This window comes from Podarcis cretensis, assembly GCF_951804945.1.
Source record: "Podarcis cretensis genome assembly, chromosome: 4".
In the NCBI taxonomy this organism is placed as follows: Eukaryota; Metazoa; Chordata; class Lepidosauria; order Squamata; family Lacertidae; genus Podarcis; species Podarcis cretensis.
In genome coordinates, this window is record NC_137173.1 from 26,137,234 (window position 1) to 26,157,209 (window position 19,976).

General features: G+C 41.1%; 1 protein-coding gene across 8 annotated transcripts in view; it reads right to left on the reverse strand.

Moving 5' to 3' along the window:
• The window catches only part of ATP8A2 (ATPase phospholipid transporting 8A2), a 338,417-nt gene that overhangs the window by 267,543 nt on the left and 50,898 nt on the right, over nt 1-19,976 (reverse strand). For 7 of the 8 annotated variants that reach the window (XM_079973395.1, XM_079973390.1, XM_079973394.1 and 4 more), the window contains exons 3-4: nt 1,293-1,392; nt 111-209 (exon numbers count right to left, since the gene is read on the reverse strand). In XM_079973395.1, coding sequence (XP_079829521.1) covers nt 111-209; nt 1,293-1,392 — 199 coding nt within the window. Of the gene's footprint in view, nt 1-110; nt 210-1,292; nt 1,393-19,976 lie in introns of those variants that run through there. The other variant, XM_079973397.1, reaches the window with a different exon arrangement.

The window sequence follows — 19,976 nt, forward strand, 5'->3', positions numbered from 1 at the left end:
ACCTGGGACCTTCTGCATGCAAAGCAGATGCTCTGCCACTGAGCTATGGCGCTTCCCCTCCAACAATAGATGGTTGGCCTATTTCATCCAAATGCCCAACATATACTCACATAGTCTTCAATAATCTCCTTGATGCCAGCAACCGTGAGAATAAATAGCAGTGGCACCAAGGTGGTATATCTTCCAGTTGGTGAGACATCTGGAATTTGCTGAAAAGGGAAAATAATAATAATTATTTTTTTAATGTTACTAGAACACGGCTATGACCAATGTTTTCTCCTACTGGGAAAGTACTGAGAGAAAAAAGCCAAAATTCCTGATGCCATTCGCTAAATGAAAAGCAGCTTCTGGAGGGAAGAACTTGTAGTTGAAAGGTGAGCGGTGAGGGTAACTTAAATCTATTCTTTACCTGCTGTTTCTCTACTCCAAATTCTCTACTGCTTTTCTTCCACGGGATTCCAAATACATAAGGAAATATGGTTTGGTGGGGTGATTTAGAGAAGAGAATGACTGGGCAATGCAAGGGTGAAGCATCTCCTCCCCCTTTGTGCTTCTCCAGTCTAAATTCCCTTGTCTTGAACTTTTTGTTTCTAAAAACCAGTGTTAGGGCTCTACAACACTGTAGATGTGGTGCAATGCGTCCCTAGCCTCTGAAACTAGGGCCTAACCTAGCAAACTGCATAGGTCTGTTGGGCTCAGGTCTCAGAGCTCTGTTAAGGGACACAAAGAGTGTGCAACACTGACCCCTTTCAATTGGCAAACAATACAAAGGCTCCTGACTGAAGCATCCCAGGATCATTTCAAATACAAGTTGGCTGTCTCCCTTTGTGTGCTCAATAGGCCTGTTTTACTCTAGCCTGAGCCTCAGAGACCCTAAGCTGGAGAACACATCCTCCAGGTCTAGGTTTAGTTAATGCTACCCTTGGTCCCAGCTCTGTTCTGATACTCTTACATATGGGGGTAGACAACATGTTAGCCTCCATATGTTGTTGAACTGCAACTCCCATCAGACCCGGCCAGTATGGCAGAGAGTTATGGGAGTTGTAGTCCAGCAACATCAGGAAAGGCATGATGTTGGAAGCCCTTAGCACAGAACAACAGCCTGAAATAATTTGCTGTCAGTCACTCCCATTAATTCTATGGAGCATGATCGCTGTGTCATGCAATGGTGAGGTCCCCAGTTCGGGGGTTTCATCATTGCTATAGGAAAGATATGCCCAGAACATTCACTTGTAATTATATTAAACGGAGTGACAAATGTGGTCCGTTTAATTTCGCAACAGAGAACCTACCTGCAGTAAGGCAATGAAGAGGAAGAAAGCATTAGCCGCTTTTCTGATCTGCTCATACAAGAATCGAGGTAGAAATGTCACCACGCTGTACTTGGCTGTGCTGTAAGTTTTCAGAAACAAAAAAGGAAATAAATGAAGACTTCGTTTAGAAGGACACGGGGGGGAACCTGGACCAAATGAACTGACGTTAAATTAAACCAGCTTGGGGGGGGGGGAATCAAGTCAGTCCTTTCAAATCAATATGTGAACTTCAGCCTTTATAAATTGAGATGTCTAGCAAAGTAAAAAAAATAATAAAAAACCCAATATGATTACTGTAACACACAGCCAACAAATTCGCTCAGTTAACTGCAGTGAGCATCGTATTCCATACATCAAAACTCTGCTGGTTTCCACAAATTCTGAGGTCCTGATTATCAGAACCAGCAAGGTTTTTTAATGTGATCCAAATGCTCTGAAAATCTATTCTTGATTTACAATAAAACCTCAGTACCATGGACAGCAGGTAAGGGACGCAGGTGGCGCTGTGGGTTAAAGCCTCAGCGCCTAGGACTTGCCGATCGAAAGGTCGGCGGTTCAAATCCCTGCGGCGGGGTGCGCTCCCGCTGCTCGGTCCCAGCGCCTGCCAACCTAGCAGTTCGAAAGCACCTCCGGGTGCAAGTAGATAAATAGGGACCGCTTACCAGCGGGAAGGTAAACGGCGTTTCCGTGTGCGGCTCTGGCTCTGGCTCTGGCTCTGGCTAGAGCAGCGATGTCACGCTGGCCACGTGACCCGGAAGTGTCTCCGGACAGCGCTGGCCCCTGGCCTCTTAAGTGAGATGGGCGCACAACCCCAGAGTCTGTCAAGACTGGCCCGTACGGGCAGGGGTACCTTTACCTTTACCTTTACCATGGACAGTTCTCTATGGGTTGCATGCCATTAAGTCCTACTCGGAGTAAACTCACTGAAATTAATCAGAATCACAGAATTGTAAAGTTGGAAGACACCCCAAGTGTCATTCAGTCCAACCCCCTCCAATGCAGGAATCTCAGCAATAGCTGAAAGCTGAAAACGGACCCAAGTTCATCATGCCTTTTAATGATAATGGACCTTCTCTGAGTAGGACTGGCACTGGATCGAACTCTATGAGATTATTTTAGCTTCAGGTTATGCTGCTGAAAACAGCACATCGGTGTCAAGTTCTCCCCTTCCACCTCTTAATAAATTGTATTGACATTGTATTGCCAGTAACTTGTTTTCAAAAGAGCAAACAGTTTATTCTCCAAAGACACCCATGGTATTGTCATTAGCAGCTATAATGTTGCAGCATCATTGTGGCTGGGAATGCATGGGACACAGATTGCAAACAATGCAAACGATGATCCCTAAACCAGATATGGACAAACTGAATATTAAGAACTATAGACCGATATCACTATTAAATAATGATTATAAAATCTTCGCAGAGGTGCTGGCAAGCAGACTTAAGAAATGTCTAGTAAATTTAATACATAAAGATCAGGCAGGATTTCTTCCAAATAGGCAACTTAGAGATAACGTAAGGCACGCTATAAACATTATTGAGTACTTGGAATGTAAGAATGAGATACCCGCGGCGCTGATTTTTATCGATGCTGAAAAGGCATTTGATAACGTCTCTTGGCAGTTCCTATTGAAGAGCATGGAAAAAGCGGGGCTAGAGGGCGAGTTCATGAACGGAATAAGAGCAATATACTCGAAACAATCTGCAAAACTGATTATAAATAATAACTTAACAAACTCATTTAAAATTGAAAAAGGAACAAGACAGGGTTGCCCTCTATCCCCGCTTCTATTTATTATGGCACTAGAGGTAATCACAAATAAAATAAGAGTAACATCAGAGATCCGTGGGATCAAAATAGGAACAAAGGAGTATAAGTTAAAAGCGTATGCCGACGACTTGATGCTATCCTTGGAAAACCCACAAGAAAGTGTTGGTAAGGCCTTGGAGATGTTAGAAGAATTTGGTAAGGTATCTGGTTTCAAATTGAATAAATTAAAGACCAAAATTTTAACGAAGAATTTGCAAAAGGATGAAAATGAAAAGCTAGAATTACAGTATGGAATTAAAGTGGCAAAAAAAATAAAGTATCTGGGAAGTTGGTTAACTACTAAAAATATAAACTTGATTCAGGACAACTACCTTACGACATGGAAGCAGATTAAGAAAGACCTGGACACCTGGAACAGAGTGAAACTCTCGTGGATGGGAAGGATGGCGGCAATAAAAATGAACTTACTTCCAAGAATGCTGTTCTTGTTTCAAAACGTCCCCGTGATCAGAGGCTCTAAAATGTTTACAGATTGGCAAAAAACTCTTTCGAAATTCATATGGCAAGGAAAAAGGCCAAGAATTAGATTCAAACTTCTCACAGACTGGAAAGAAAGAGGGGGATTCTCTCTCTCTTTTTTTTTTTTAATATTTTTATTAAGTTTTGCATAACTATATTTCACAGACATACAACAAACAAAAGTAAATGAAATAAACATAAAAAGAAAAGAAAAAAAAGAAAGGAAAAAGAACATAAAATACGTACAACATAAACAACACAACTTTAACAACACAACATTAATTTTACAACTTAAACAACACAACATTAATTTTACAACAACATTGATCGACTTCCCTTTATCTCGATTTCGGATAATGTTATCTTAATTATCTTTCTGCTGTATCTATTCCAAAATAAAATTTATAACGTAGTAAGCGTTATCTCATGCCTACTGTGATTTTTTTTTTTTAAATACATCTATATTTCTGATTAACATTTTGATTTTCCCCTTGTCTCTATTTCCATATATATTCTAAATTTATCCCATTCATTACTAAATTTTGTACTTTTTTGATTTCTTATTTTCTGAGTCAGTTTTGCCAATTCTAAGTAATCCATTAATTTAAATTGCCACTCCTTTAATGTTGGGGTTTTTGCTGTTTTCCAGTACTGTGCTATGAGGGTTCTAGCGGCCGCTGTTGCGTATTGAAGAAGGGTTCTATCTTCTTCTTTAATATCTTTGCCAATTATCCCCAGCAGGAAGGTTTCAGGTTTTTTAACAAACGTATATTTGAGAATTTTTTTAAATTAATTATAGATAGATTCCCAGAATTTTTTGAGAATCTCGCACGTCCACCACATGTGAATAAATTCGCCCTCTTTACTCTTACATTTCCAACACAGTTTGTCGCCTGTTCTATAAATTTTATGCAATTTTATCCGCGTTATGTACCATCTGTACATCATCTTGTACATATTTTCCTTAAGTGTCGTGCATGCTGAAAAGTTCATATCTTTACACCATAAAGCCTTCCATTTATCAAACTCTATATTATACCCTAGATCTACCGCCCACCTCACCATCACCTCCTTTACTTCCTCATCCTTGGTGTCCCACTCAAGCAACTGGTTATACATTTTTGATAGTAATTTTGTTTTACTTTCTATTATTTCAATTTGGAATCTAGATTTTTTCTCATTTATTCCAATCTTTTTGTCTTCCGTCCACATTGAATTTATTTGATGATATTGAATCCAACCAGTCAACTTATTTTTTATTTCTTCGTATGGTCTAATCCTCCACCCGGATTCTGTTTTGGTTAGTAAGTCCTCATACGTCCATCGTTCCCCCTCAATGTTTAATTTTTTAATTGTTAAAATATCAATTGGTGATAGCCACCAGGGTGTCTTCTGCTCCAGCAATTTTTTATTCCTTTCCCAGACTTCCAATAGTGGCCCTCTGAAAATATGGTTAGAAAAACCTTTATCTCGCCATAGATAAGCGTGCCAACCGAATCTTAAGTTAAACCCCTCTAGATCTAACATCTCTCTATTTTTAATGACGATCCAGTCTTTTACCCAACAAAGACATGCGGCCTCATAATATAACCTCAGATTTGGGACCGCAAGACCCCCCCCCCATCTCTTTGGTCTGTAAGCAATTTAAATTTAATTCTGGGTCTTTTTCCCTGCCAAATAAATTTGGAAAGTAGTCTCTGCCATTCTTTAAATATTGCAATTCCCCTAATTATTGGAATGTTCTGGAATAAGAAGAGTAATTTGGGTAATAAACTCATTTTAATTGCCGCCATTCTGCCCAACCACGAGAGATGTAATCTGTTCCATATATCCAAGAGCTACCCACGCTGGAGGAATGGCAGGCGAAAGTGATCGATTTTATGGGACTGGCAGAAATGACCGGCAGAATCCGTGACCAAGAGAAAGAGACTGTGGAAGAAGATTGGAAGAAGTTTAAAATATATCTTAAGAGTTACTATAAAATTGAGGAGTGCTAAAATGCTGAGGGAGAGGAAGACGTAGAATTGCAGCGGTAAATTGTGTTTAGGGTGAAATTGAAAAGGAGAATGAATTTATATTTAATTGGCTAAGAAGGGTTGCTGAACAATTGTTTAAAATAAAGGATGCAAAAAGGGGAAGGTATGGGGAAGTCCGGGAAAAGAGGCTTATGGAAATGAGGTAAAGAAAGTATGACTTTTTATGTTTGTTTTCATGCTGTTTTTGTGTTTGTTAAAAATTTGGAAATTAATAAAAAAATTTATTAAAAAATAAAAATAAAATTATATTTTGAGGCAGCCTGCCTTTGCTGGATCAAAGATTGGATTAATTTGGAAAATACTGACTTATTAGACCTCGAGGGGTTCGACAATAGGTTTGGCTGGTATGCCTACCTATGGCAAAACAAAGAAAAAGTACATAAAGGGTTTTCTAGTCATATTATTAGGGGGCCTCTATATGAAGTGTGGGAGAAGAATAAAAAACTCCTTGAATGGAAAACACCCTGGTGGCTATCACCAATCGATATTTCAGTGATCAAAAAAACCAATATGGAAGGAAAAAGGTTTACCTATGAGGACCTACTAATAAGATCAGAAAGTGGATGGAGGATGAGAACATATGAGGAGTTGAAAGAGAAATTAACAAGCTGGTTACAATTCCACCAAATAAACGCAATATGGACGGACCATAAAAAAGTAGGGATGAATGAGAAGAAATCCAAATTTCAGATAGAAATAATAGAGGGTAAATCCAAATTATTATCTAAAATGTATGATATACTATTAGAATGGGACACCAAAGATGAGGAAATAAAGGAGGTCATGACAAGATGGGCAATGGATCTGGGATATAATATAGAGTATGATAAGTGGCTGAATTTATGGACTAGCGGAATGAAATTCACGGCATGTGTAACACTGAGGGAAAATTTAGAAAAGATGATGTACAGGTGGTACATTACCCCAGCAAAGCTAGGGAAAATGTACAAGACAGGGAATAAGTTTTGCTGGAAGCGTAAAACTAAAGAAGGTAATTTTTTCCACATGTGGTGGACATGCGACGAAATGAAGAAATACTGGGAATATATTTACAATGAGTTAAAAAAAATATTTAAATATACATTTCCCAAAAGACCAGAGGCTTTTCTTCTGGGAATAATTGGGGACGAAATTAAAAAAGAAGATAAGACATTATTCCAGTATGCTACAGCTGCCGCTAGATTATTAATTGCCCAAAATTGGAAAAGCCAAAGTATCCCACCAATTAGTGATTGGCAAACAAAGTTATTCGAATTTGTAGAAATTGCAAAAATGACACAAAAAATTAGAAACCAAAAGAATACAAAGTTTATTAATGACTGGAATAAATTTATGATTTATATTGAAGGGAATTACAAGAACCTAAAAACTATAGCAGGACTGATATAGATCTTACGATGTGCAAATCATTATAATTATCAACTGCAGGAGAAATAAACTATTCATATTAAGAAGCCTGAAACCGGGAGGGATGGAAGTCAATAGATGTGTAGAAGAATGATTAAAATACTTAAAGATATAAAGATATAAATAAGAAGACAAAGAAGCGTAATGGAAATTGACATTGTTTATACGTCATGTTTTGATATTTATTTAGTTTTCTTTTTTGTGTGTGTTGGGGTTTTTTACAACTGTTGTAACCATTGATTTGTTTTTCTTTTTGGTGATCTAATGTGAAAATTAATAAAAAGAATTAAAAAAGAAAAGAAAGAAAAAGAAACAATGCAAATGCACTTGCAATGAATATTTGTTTATTTATCATTTAACACAGTCGCACGCAGCTTAATAAGACGGTCCCCAAGCAGTTTAAAGAACAAACATGCATAACAACACTCGCCCTGCTAACACATGCCTTGCAATTCATTCACACAAATCATCCAGTAACAACTACTTGTTCAATAGCACTCAACCCATTCTACTGCCACTAAACTTGTTAACAATTCTATATATCGCCTTCGTCCATGCATGTTCCTGTACAACCAGGGTTCCCCGCTACCTTCATCTAAAGACCAGCTCTGGAGCTGCATTCCACTCTGAGCATGGAGGGCATCGGTCCCTCCTCTTAAGTGAAGAGGAACACCTTGAAAGTGTGATAGCTCTAATCTGAGGATGCGCTCATTCGTCCTTATCTTCAGCCCTCCGTTTCCCTCCCAAACAGCACCAACGATTCTGCTGCATCATCTATAAATAACGAACAGGTGGGTTTGTTCTTCAGCTGACATATGGTATCTGAACCCTGGAAGACAGGGAGGCACTTAAATGTCGTTATTTAAGGCACGGATTCATTTGTTTCCCTGCTTCATACTTGACACCCTAGACATATGCCAGTTTCGCCAACCTCCTTTACCAGTGTAAGATCAACTCTCCCACGGAAGCTTCCCATGTGTTGTGGCTATACAGACATACTTGTGCGGATGTGGTTCAGAGCACAAGTACAATGATTCCCCAGAGTTGAAATGGAACTTCTCCGATCGCGGCACATAAAGAGGCAATGATATCTAGCACTCAATGATATCTAGCTAGCTGAATCAGGGCAATGCAGAAGCTCTGTTTACAAAACAATAGGGGAAACCTGTGAAAGAGAAATGCTGAGTGTTGGGGTGGCTAGTAATGAAGGCTGTTAATACTGTAGTCAGCTTTATCCCATTGCTCATAGCTTCCCTCTCTATAGGAGCTTCCAGTATCCAGCCTCAGATATCTCAGCACTTTATCAGGCTGATATCAGATCAAACAGATTAGTTTAATGGGATGCTTAAAAGTACTTATTTAAATTATTAATACCCCACTTTTTCTTCAAATACCTCGAGGCAATTTACAAAAATAGTAAACACACACACACACACACACACAAACACACTACAAACAGCAATATATAAAAGGAATACAGTCGTACCTTGGTTGACAAACGCCTCAGCAGTCGAACGTTTTGGCTTCCGAACGCCGCAAACCCAGAAGTGAGTGTTCCACTTTGCGAACATTCTTTTGGAAGCTGAACGTCCGGCGGGGCTTCTGTGGCTTCTGATTGGCTGCAGGAAGCTCCTGCAGCCAATTGGAAGCCCTGCCTTGGAAGTTGAATGTTTTGGAAGTCGAACGAACTTCTGGAACGGATTCCGTTTGACTTCCAAAGTACGACTGTAAATAAGAATAAAAGCCAGAAATAAAACAGTTTAAAACAGGTGTGGGAAACATGTTTGGCCCTCCAGATGTTGTTGGACTACAATGCCCATCACCCTGACCATTCTTCATGCTCACTGGGGCTGATGGAAGTTGGAGTCCAACATTGGGAGGGCTGCAAGCTCCCCCTCACTGAATTAAACACTAATTCCTGTATTTTACTATCAATAGGTTTCATTTGCTCTATTTTCATAATCCATCCCTGGTTTAAAAGCAATTGCAATAGGAAGCGTCTTTTTTAAAGTAAAATAAAAAATAATAGTTTTTAAAAAATAGCAAAAAAGCAGCATTAAAAAAACTAGTTATGCAATAAGAACTGCACATGGTTATGGCTGGCAAGGAATTAAAATCCAGTCTATACCAAGGACCGTGTCAATCATAGTATAAAAATAGAAATGAAAAGCTGAATAGATCACTGTAGCAAGAAGGCTACAGCTTATAGATTGTGAGTAATGTTAGGCAACCATGGAAGGAAAACTGCAAGGAAATCAGAATGAAGAAATAAGTGTTGTGCTTAAAAAGTGGGGGGAATCTTAGATTAGAGACAGAGGACCATCTAGTCCAGCATCCTGTTCTCACATTGGCCAATCAGAGGCCTACAGGAATCCTGAACAGTACAACATTTTCCTCACTTGTAATTCCCAGCATCTGCTATATAGTTCCCCGGGAAGAGGAGTGGACAGTTAAACCACTCTGAAAATTGTAGCTGTGGGAGGGGAATAGGGGTCTCTTGTTGGCTCTCAGCACTCTTAGCAAACTACCTGAAATATACTCGGAGTCCTGTAGTGATTTCATGCTCTTTATTGCAGCTTGTAAAACAGTGATTGAATTGCCCCCCAAAACCTCAGGCTTTTATATACATTATTTACACAATGAGTCCTGTCTGATTGGCTGATTCTGCTTCCCTCCTGGAGCCTGATTAGTCTTTTCCTGCAAGCCAATCAGCTGTTGCGTTCTAGGAACCTACTTGCCTATTGTTCTAGGATCCAAGCTTAGTACATAACACTACCATTTCCAGGATTCATTGGGGGAAGCCATGACTGTTTCAAGTAGTATCATAGTGCTTTAAGCGCATTGTGTGAATGTGGTCCTAGAAGCATGCGCATATCAGCAGGGGCATCTGTGAGGTTAATGAGCACTGCCTTGCACACCCAACTTGGTACAGGGAAGGAGCCAGGTAAATCAGGATGGGAGCTAGTTGCAGTCATTGGGCTTCCAGTTTGCCACCCCTAGTTTAAATAACAGGGCACCATCAGCTCCAACTTCTGTTTATTGCCCATTTATCTGGGTATTATGTCAACAGTAGCGCATTTTGCTCCATCCTTTCTGTTCAATTGATGATTGTGGCGGGGTGGAGAGGGTGGGTTATCAAAAATACTGGTGACATGTTTTAGCTGAGAGTCATTTACGATATAGGCTGCAATGCACAGAAGTGGCATAAGAATATATGAACAGAATTTCAAAGAATGGCAGCCAAGAGAACAGCCTTGGAAACATTTTGCTGCCTGGCTCAACACACAATGTGTTTTCACAACTACTCAAATAATAAATCTGGCTCGTTTATATATCACAACCAGTACGTCAAGATCGCTTCAGATTCAATATGGCAACTGCTGCTGCTCTGAATGGAGCTGTGTGGCAGCTATTACCTTAAGTAAGGTTGGACACATACGTACAGGAACATAGGAATTGGCCGTACACGAGTCAGAACTACTATTCTGGCTAACCAGATGTTGCTGGACTAAAGCTCCCATCATCCCTGGCAACAGGCCATGCTTCCAACCCTACAATTCTATGATTCTATGACTGGGGCTGATGGGAGTCCAACAACAGCTTGTGGGGCTGGGGACGAAGTACAATATGGAAGTGGCTGGGCTACTTCAGGTGTCAAGTTCTGGGTTACTCCAGGTGAAAGAGAAAACCCCCTGCATTTAGTAAATTAGTACTTCAAAGAGGAAGCTGGAGCAGCTGTCACAGGAGTAACTCATTTACTACATACAGAAAGCCTTTTGGGGCATGATGTAAGGTGTTTAGAAAAGTTCATAGGAGCTTTAATTTGTCTTAGTCTCATTTATTGCAAAATACAACAGGTGTCCACTATTTGAACTTTCCAGGCGTGAGTTCCGACAAGCTTCCCCAGCATAGCTGTCAACTTTTCCCTTTTCTTGCGAGGAATCCTATTCGGAATAAGGGAATTTCCCTTTTTAAAAAAGGGAAACATTGACAGCTATGTTCTCCAGCTGGATAAATGGACCTTTATTGTGGGTGTCTACTTGTTAGGGTTTTAGTCTTGTTTTAAATGTCTTTGTTGCATTTGTGCTTTTAACTGTTTTTAATTATCTTGTGTGTAAATTACCTAGAAATGGTGGTTTAGAAGGTGATTAATAAACTAGTGGTGGTGATAAAATGCATGCAGACCTGCTGTGCTGGCTGAGAAAGTCTGCCATGACAAAGCTTTGTCCTTGCCAATAATTTATGCCCTTTTTTTAAAAAAAAGAAAGAGAAGAGTAGCAAAAACATAAAGTTGATTTTTTAATGGAGGGAAAAAGAGCAGTGTTTGCAGAACTCCAAGGGGGTGGAAAACACAACTTCATATTTCATATATGAAATCAGAAGAGAGACAGGGACAGAAGGAGAGGATTTTAAAGTGCTGGCTCCATATTCCAAGTACATATTTTACTAAGGAAGGCAACTGAACAGCAAACAAAGCAACTCTGGAAGAAAATCAATCTCCCAGATTTCTATTTGTGAAGGTTGGTTAATCAAAAGCAGAAAGTAGCGTTGTTTTTAACTTTCATTGGAACAGAAACCTAAGCAATAAAAATATAATTTTAATGCTTTTTTTCTGCACTGGCCTTCATTGCTGTTATCCAGAGGTAATGCTTGGCCTGCATTTTCATGGAATTTTTAATGCACAATGATAGCAAAACAATAAAGGCTTTACAAGGACCTATAAGTACCTGAAACAGCACATATATTTCCCACTTTAAGACAAGCTGCAACAATGTGGGGAATGGGTCATCTCTAGGAGCAAGCCTAGGGATAAGTTTATGCAAGAGATTCAGAATACGTTCTGAACCCATAAATATGTTGAGAAATTGGGGCAGGAACCTAAGCAGGATTTGGGGGAGGAGTACAAGGCAGGGTCAGATCCAAAGCAGTTGGAGAAAGTCAGGACAATGAATCCCCAGTTAGCCAAAAAGTTCACTGGGTGACCTTGGGCCAGTTGCTGTCTCTCAATGCAACCCACCTCACAGGACTGTTGCAAGGATAAAATGGGAAGGGGAGAAAAATGTATGCATCACTGAGGCAGGATATAAGGATAATATATAAATATGGGGACAGCAGGATGGCTAATGTTAAAGAAACAAGCATTGTGACAAATAGCAGCTGGGGGCCGGGAGATTTTGATCCCCCACCCTGTGCCACAGTACTGAACCTGATTTCCCTTCTGCCTCCCCAGTGGCCACTATTCACAAAAAAAGAAAAGGAAAGGAAAGACAGAAGGACACATTCAACAGAGCACATCACTCGACTCTTTTGATAAAGATTGGTTACCAACTGCTGATGTAGGGACTATAACAGACGAAGCAGGTTTACCTACATGGCAATATGGGGGGAAACCTTGCTGGAAAGGAACCAGCCATAAGACACAGCAACTGATGCTACCCTTTACTACCTCCACAGAAATTATCTCTTTACAAACAGTGGGTTTTTTTCTTAAAAAAAATGTTGAGGGGTACTCTCAGTTTGACTCAAGAAAATCACCAGGAAAGGAAATGAAGCCATCATTGGAGGTGGTAACAGTGAAACTGACCAATCACCATGCTAGATTCCAATTCCTACTTCACACATTAAATGCTCACTTCCATCCGAGACTCAGGAAACACCGTGGCAGGAAATGAGGCCGCCATTGGAGGTAGCAATGGAACTGACAATTCACTGTGCTGTTCAATGGAACTGATGATTCAGCACGCTAGAGAAGAAACTATTTTTTTTTAATTTTTAGTTTCTTCTCCGTTAGATTCACAAAATGTTTAGGGGTATGCGTACCCCTGCGTACCCCCCAGAAAAAAGCACTGCATTTACATCTGAACCGACTTCCATGGAGCTGCATACAAAACAATATAGTTATTTCCTTCCCTTTCCACAAACTTTGATGCTAACAACAGTTCTGTGAGGTAAGCTAGGGAGCATGCCTGAGAGAGACAAACCCTGTGTGCTTCACGACTGAAAGGATATTTTTGAACTCTGCTCTTCCCACTTCTAAGTCTGACACGGACTATACCACATTGGCTCTCACATGCTAAGAAACTAAAAGCTGCTGTGGTGATGCAGGCCATTCCTCCTCCAAAGAAACAAATGTGGCCTGATTCTCACATTATTTTCTGAGGTGGTAAAATCACAACAATGTGGTTTTACCTTATTATATATATATATATATTTATTTGCACTGGAGGTCACCAAATACTTAAAGCATTATGAGGGTACGGGGAGTGGCGTGGTGCTGTGAGTAGACCGCTACTGCAGTGGAGCGAAGCCGCGAGCCATGGCCGGAGACCGCTGACTTTCTTCCCTGAAATTCGGACTCTAATTAATCCGTGAGTAGATTGGAATTTGGACTTTAAAAAGCTTATCCTTGAATTCGGCACGATCGGGGGATGTGCTAAAGGGAAGTCCGCACCCCCCTGCCTACAGAAAATTTAAAGCAAAGATCGGAGAACTAAGGTGGAGAGTTCTTTCCTTGGTGTTCTGTAAAAGATAAGATTTGCATGAATTTGACAGAAGAAGATGTGTGCTGGAGAGTAAGAGTGATTTTTTAGAAGTTTGTCTTTTTTGAACCCCCCCAGACCCGGGGGTGTCCTTTTATGTGAGCTGGAGAACAAGGAACGAGGAGTTTGACAGCTGTCAAAGGAGCTGTCAAACGGGCAGCGAAAGTGAAAAACTCTATTATTTAACACTTTTTGGACTTAATTTGTTACATTCGAACTAAAGTGGTTGGAAACAAAGTAGGGAAATAACAAAGTAAAGGACTATTGGAAAAGATTACTAAGTAACTAGAATCCCCCTAGGGGAAACATTGAAACATTGCAATGGCTGCAGATGGAAAACTACAGGCAGAGCTAGAAAGAATGTTTTTTCTTGTGGGAAAACTGGAGGAGCAGACTACGGTCATGAGTAAACAACTCATAACCTTGAACTCTAAAATAAATGACTCTGCTGAAGGTACAATGGATTTGACTGGGGGAAAGTCTGCAGCTGAATCAGAAGAGATAACCTCGGAACAGGGGGAGAGCGAGCAAGGGCTAGTACAGATGGAGACTACCAACCACAAGCCTACATTGTTAGAATACAAAGAAGAAGACCCTTGGATTACAAATCTGCGAAAGATGTGAAAGAGGAGGGAGGAAGCCCCTGGAACATCTGGAATACCTGATTTTAAAAGAAATAAGAAATACGACTGGGGCTTCCTATTTGAGTATGGACTGGTTGATCTTCTGCAGCAGCTGGTGTCAAGTACTTTGGATGGAAGAAATTCTGATGAGACTGAGCTGAAATTTCCCCGAAACCTGAGGACCAATGAGGAGGGTTACCAACAAGATCGGCAAAGAGAGACTGACAAGGACTTAAAGGCCTCAGATGTGAGGAACCCAGGCTAAAAACTGTTGTTATGGATGGGGGGACATTTGGAAGGGACAGAAACCGGGGCTGGGGGGGGGGAAGGAGAATTTGTTTTTAAATCTTTATGACTTTTGTGTTTGATTATTATGACCTATTTTTAAGATTAAAGGGAAATTCGTGGAAGGAACTCGAGACGACCTTAGGAAAGGCTTTAATGTTTTATAAGAAAATTGGATAAGTAAAATCTGGCTAAGTAAATGGTTTTTTTAAAAAAAAAAAAAAACAACATATATATATAGATATAGTAATAATACGCAATGGATGAGAGATTTGAATTTGCTGAGTTAATGTAACTGAACTAGGATGTATGAAGGGGGGATGGGGGGAGGTCAAGAACTGGGGTTAGGAAAGTAAGGTTACGAAATTTTTATACGTGTTGTCTTTGTCTTTGTGTGTGTATGTTTGTCTTTATAAAATGTGAAAATTTAATAAAAATATTAAAAAAAAAAAAACCAAATACTTAAAGCATTATGATACCACTTTAAACAGTCACGGCTTCCCCCAAAGAATTCTGGGAGTTGCAGTTTGTTAAAGGTGCTGACAGAGTTGTTGGGAGACTCCTTCACAAAACTATAGTTCCCTGTGAAGAGAGATTAACTGGCTCTAAACCACTCTGCATATTGTACCTCTTTGAGGGGACAAGGGGTCTCCTAAGAGATCTTTGCATCCTTAAAAAGAACTGCATCTCCCAAAATTCTTTGGGGGAAGCTGTGACAGTTTAAAGTGGCATTATAGTTCTTCAAATGTATGGCCTAATGCAGCTTCATGTGGCAATAACTGGTGTATTTGCCACAGCGAGGCAAAAAGCTAGTTTCTCTGGCATTTGTAGCAAATAGTAGCTCTCGACCTGTGAGGGTCAATCCAAAGAACCCCTCTGATGCTATGATTGTCAGCTTCCCGCATAGATCTATGCAGCCCCATCCATTGTAGTCCATTTGTTCTGTTACCACTGGCGATATAAACAAGCCCATTGTCAAATAAATGCACTTAGGAAGACACTTGGAAGAAGAAAACATGTTGAGTCTTGTTGAGTCAATTGATTTGGTCCCTAGCCAAACCTTGGGAGTTTTACAATCCTCTTAGTTTTCTCAAAGGAAATCTCCTAAAATCCAGAGAACCTTTCTTTGGTTAGAAGGCATTCCGGTGAAAAGCTAAACCTGTTGACAAAGTGTGATTTGTTAAAAGGGATAATTCAGAAAAGCTACATGAGGACAGCCTCGTTTCTCCTTAATGTAGAAAAATGCTAGACATGTGAATAGTTGAACAGAATAATATACTCTTCTTACCAAACAACAAGCCGAAGGGGGGAGAAGTCTAGAGTCCCCAAAGGATGGTATTTCAGAAAGCACAGCAGTACTACAATCACACATTTCTCAATTGACATTTAACAACAACTTACAAACACAGCAACCTGAAATTCCCTTCCTTCAAGCAGGGCAGTGTGTTCTCCTCACTATAATCATTAACATTTTGTGTCTGGATAATCCAAATGGTGTACCAAGAAAAGGATGGATTTTCTCATCCAATAACAACAAACAGCCTCTTTTCATGCACCATCTTGGCCAGAAGTCCACTTTCTCATCCAAATTGAGCGTATATATATATATGTGTGTGTGTGTGTGTGTGTGCGCGCGCGCGCGCATGTGCATAGAATACACACACATACACACACACACACACACACACACACACACAGTGGTACCTCAGGTTAAGTACTTAATTCGTTCCGGACATCTGTACTTAACCTGAAACTGTTCCTAACCTGAAGCACCACTTTAGCTAATGGGGCCCCCTGCTGCCGCCGCGCCGCCAGAACCAGATTTCTGTTCTTATCCTGAAGCAAAGTTCTTAACCTGAAGCACTATTTCTGGGTTAGCGGAGTGTGTAACCTTAAGCGTATGTAACCTGAAGCATATGTAACCCGAGGTACCACTGTATATATATCTGCAGTCCTGACTACTATGTAGGGCTGGGTGATATCTGGTTTTCAACGTTGCGATGTATCACCAGCTAAACATCACGATATAGTGATATATCATGATGTCAGGGACTCAGCGGGAGCGCAGGGAGGAGAGGAGATGGAAAGCGAGGGGGAGCAATCCGAGGGCAGCGTAGGAGAATATGACAGCAGCCCGATAGATTCCATGAGCCTCTCCAGCGAATCGGAAGATTCACAGAAGGGGGCGCCTATGGGCAGGGCAAGGGGCGACCCAAGGGGGACACCCCAGAAGCAAGGGGCCAGCGGGGACTCCCAGAGCAGCAGTTGCAAATCAGGACCAGCTTCCCCACCAGAGCGTAGTGGGGGGGAGGAGTCCCAGGTGTCAGAGCCCACATATGCACCACCAGCGAGAGAAGATGAGTCAGGGTGGACCACGCCTCCATCGGAGAGCGAGTTAACGGTTAAGAGGAAAGTTGCAGGCTGGGCGCGCGCGCCAAGTTCAAAGGTACAGGCGAGCGGCACAGAAGGTAGCCCGGATAGGGAACCAGGTCCTAAAGCCCGCCGGAAGGAGGGGCAAGAATCGTCAGGGTCAGCGTCAGAGGAGTCCAGGAAGGATGAGACCCTAGCGGGCAGGAGGGCCCAGAGGAGAAAGGAACTTAGGAAGAGGTGGAGCAAAGCGAGAGTCTTAAACTGGTGTGGAGGGGGAGGAGACTCAGACGGGACTTCGCCGGTCTAAGGTCGAGACGTAGAGCTGCATGCTGCGGCTTTAAAATGGAGACTGAATCTCAATAAAGACTTTTGTACATAACTACAGCCTAGCGTTGGTCCTCTGTGAGCTGGGACCTGGAGGCAGCTCTGACACATGATGTCTGAAAATAAGGAGGAAGAAGGACTTTGATGAGTGCATGAAACTATTTCTGGTGGATTTTTCATGATACAGGCAAGGTTTACTTTCGACTAGTCACCTGTCTTACCATGTGTTTGCAAATTTTATACACACACACACATATAGTGACGCATCCTTTAAACCAAACAAAAAGGAAGCACTTGGTAGGTTGGCTTTACTTTTAAATGAGAGGTATCTAGTAGGAAGAATAACAGGCTGTTGAGTAAAATTTTCAGTTATTAATTTATCACCATCTACGAAGACTGACCAAGTGGAACCATTGTGGGAAGCTGTGCAAACTTCACAAAGAACATGCTATTGTCTGCCTCAGGCCCATTGTATGTTGTCAAGGTGAACCCACGGCGCAATATCATTGTTATGACATTCCTGTTTGCCAGAGGCCTTCCTGTAAATGGTCTGGAAGCAACAGTATCAATATATCACTCTAAAGTCGCACCACCTTTCAACAGATGTGGAAAAAGTAAGCAAAGAACAGATGCTGTTTTTTAAGCTGTTTGATAAAGATGTCTAAGTATTCATCCAATATTTCAAGCCATAATTGTTCTTAAAGCAGGTCACTTTTTTTTAAAAAAAAAAAAAGGCAGGTGTATAAAGCAGCAGGATACTAGTCTCATAATGATGGATTTGAAAAGCCAGGTGCTGTTGATGGTATAAAAACAATAGCACCATGTGACGTCTAACAGTTTCAGCAAAAGGCTAAAAACTGACCGAGGATGGGGGATGTTTTTCAGAATCTTCTGCCTAGTCAAGTAGGTGTTTCTGCTGCCAGTACACACTCCACTTCAAAGAAAAAGATGGCTCAATAACAGGTATTTATTTGTACTTCCTGAAGGATTTTTAAAAAGAAATGTTTCTCTTCAATTAATTTATTTAAAAGGGTTGTAATCTATCCTGCAACTGGTAGGATCTCAGGGCTGGCCATGACAAATAATACAGACAGATAAAACAAATACAATTTAATACTAAAATCCTTTAAATATATATATTACAATCCTTCAATCTGGACATCCTATTATACTAACGCCGGCCAAAAGAGAAAAAGCATTCGGTTGGCACTGAAAAAGCTACAGAGTAGGAGCCAGCATAAGTTTGTTAGGCCTTGATAAGGGTTTTGCCTTGATGGCGATGCCTGTTGTGATTCTACCTCAGCATAAAAGAACTGCATGTGTAGCTCTTCTTTTTAAAACTGCCCTTCTTTTTAAAACGATGGAATCAACTTACTGTGAGACACACCTGTGTTCTACCTCCTGATACAAGTATTTCACAGAAAATGGAAAGTATTAAATTCATGAAGCTGTAGCCAAAGGTGAAAAACGTGAGTTACCTAGACCTAACACTTAAAAAAGAGAGCAAAAACAGCCATCTCACACATATCAGATTTTTTTCTTTTCTATTTTGGACTAAGATTAGTCGCGTCCCCCCCCCCCCTACCTACTGCCCTAATCCCTATATCACATGCTCCCTATAAGAATACCGGTCTTGCAGCATTTCATGGTGCTAGGTTGCCTTGCATTCCAATTAAATACTGAGTACTTATGAGAATTGTCTGGTGTTACTTAACTTGAAAGTACTAAATTTCCATTCAGTTCTGGAGACCCCTCTGGAGTTGTACGTTTAATGTTCTGTTTTTAGAAACCAACCATGACAACCTCTATTCTATGGAAGATCTGCATATGTACAGATCAGTCCCAATGGCCAGCCCCACCGCTTCTGGCAATGCTGTTTCCCTGATGGAGACGAGTGGGGATGGAGAGAATGCCTGGGATTAGTTCCTCCCATCCACTGTCAAAAAGATGAACACACTAACCACCTGTGTGGCTGTACACAGTGGAGGAAGTTCATGCACAGGTCCAAGGCAGCCCAAATATGCTGGAGCCTGGGAGAGAAAAATCCAAATAGCAACTCCATGATGCTGGTGAAAATACAATGCTAAACTAGGCAACTAGTTGCAGACTTCCAGTGGTGTCCCAATATCTGCTTACCAATATCCGCTTACAGTGGTGCCTCGCAAGACGAAATTAATCCGTTCCGCGAGTCTCTTCGTCTTGCGGTTTTTTGGTCTTGCGAAGCACCCCTATTAGCGGCTTAGCGGATTAGCGCTATTAGCAGCTTAGCGTCTTAGCGGCTATTAGCATCTTAGCGGCTAAGCGGCTATTAGCAGCTTAGAAAAAGGGGGGAAAGGGGGGGAAAACTCGCAAGACGTTTTCGTCTTGCCAAGTAAGCCCATAGGGAAATTCGTCTTGCGAAGCGCCTCGAAAAACGAAAAACCCTTTCGTCTAGCGAGTTTTTCGTCTTGCGAGGCATTCGTCTTGCGGGGCACCACTGTACCTACTAGAGCCCAGCCCTCTCAAGACTTTGGATGCCACAACCCAGGACACAATCTAGAAAGGATACAGGGGCATATAGATGTTTCCACAATTACGTGCTCAATAAATGTTTCATGCAGTGGCATCAGTGGGAAGGGAACACCATGCATATGTATCCTGAGTGCTTAGGAGGGATGGATGCTCAGACTGAGGCTCCTGCCCCCCAGATGTAGTGGTTTTGCCCAACATCTCTAGCTTTTGGGATTCAATCTTTGGTCATGTTTCTAAAATAGCTAACCAGATCATCCCAAAAGCAGCCCCTTTAGC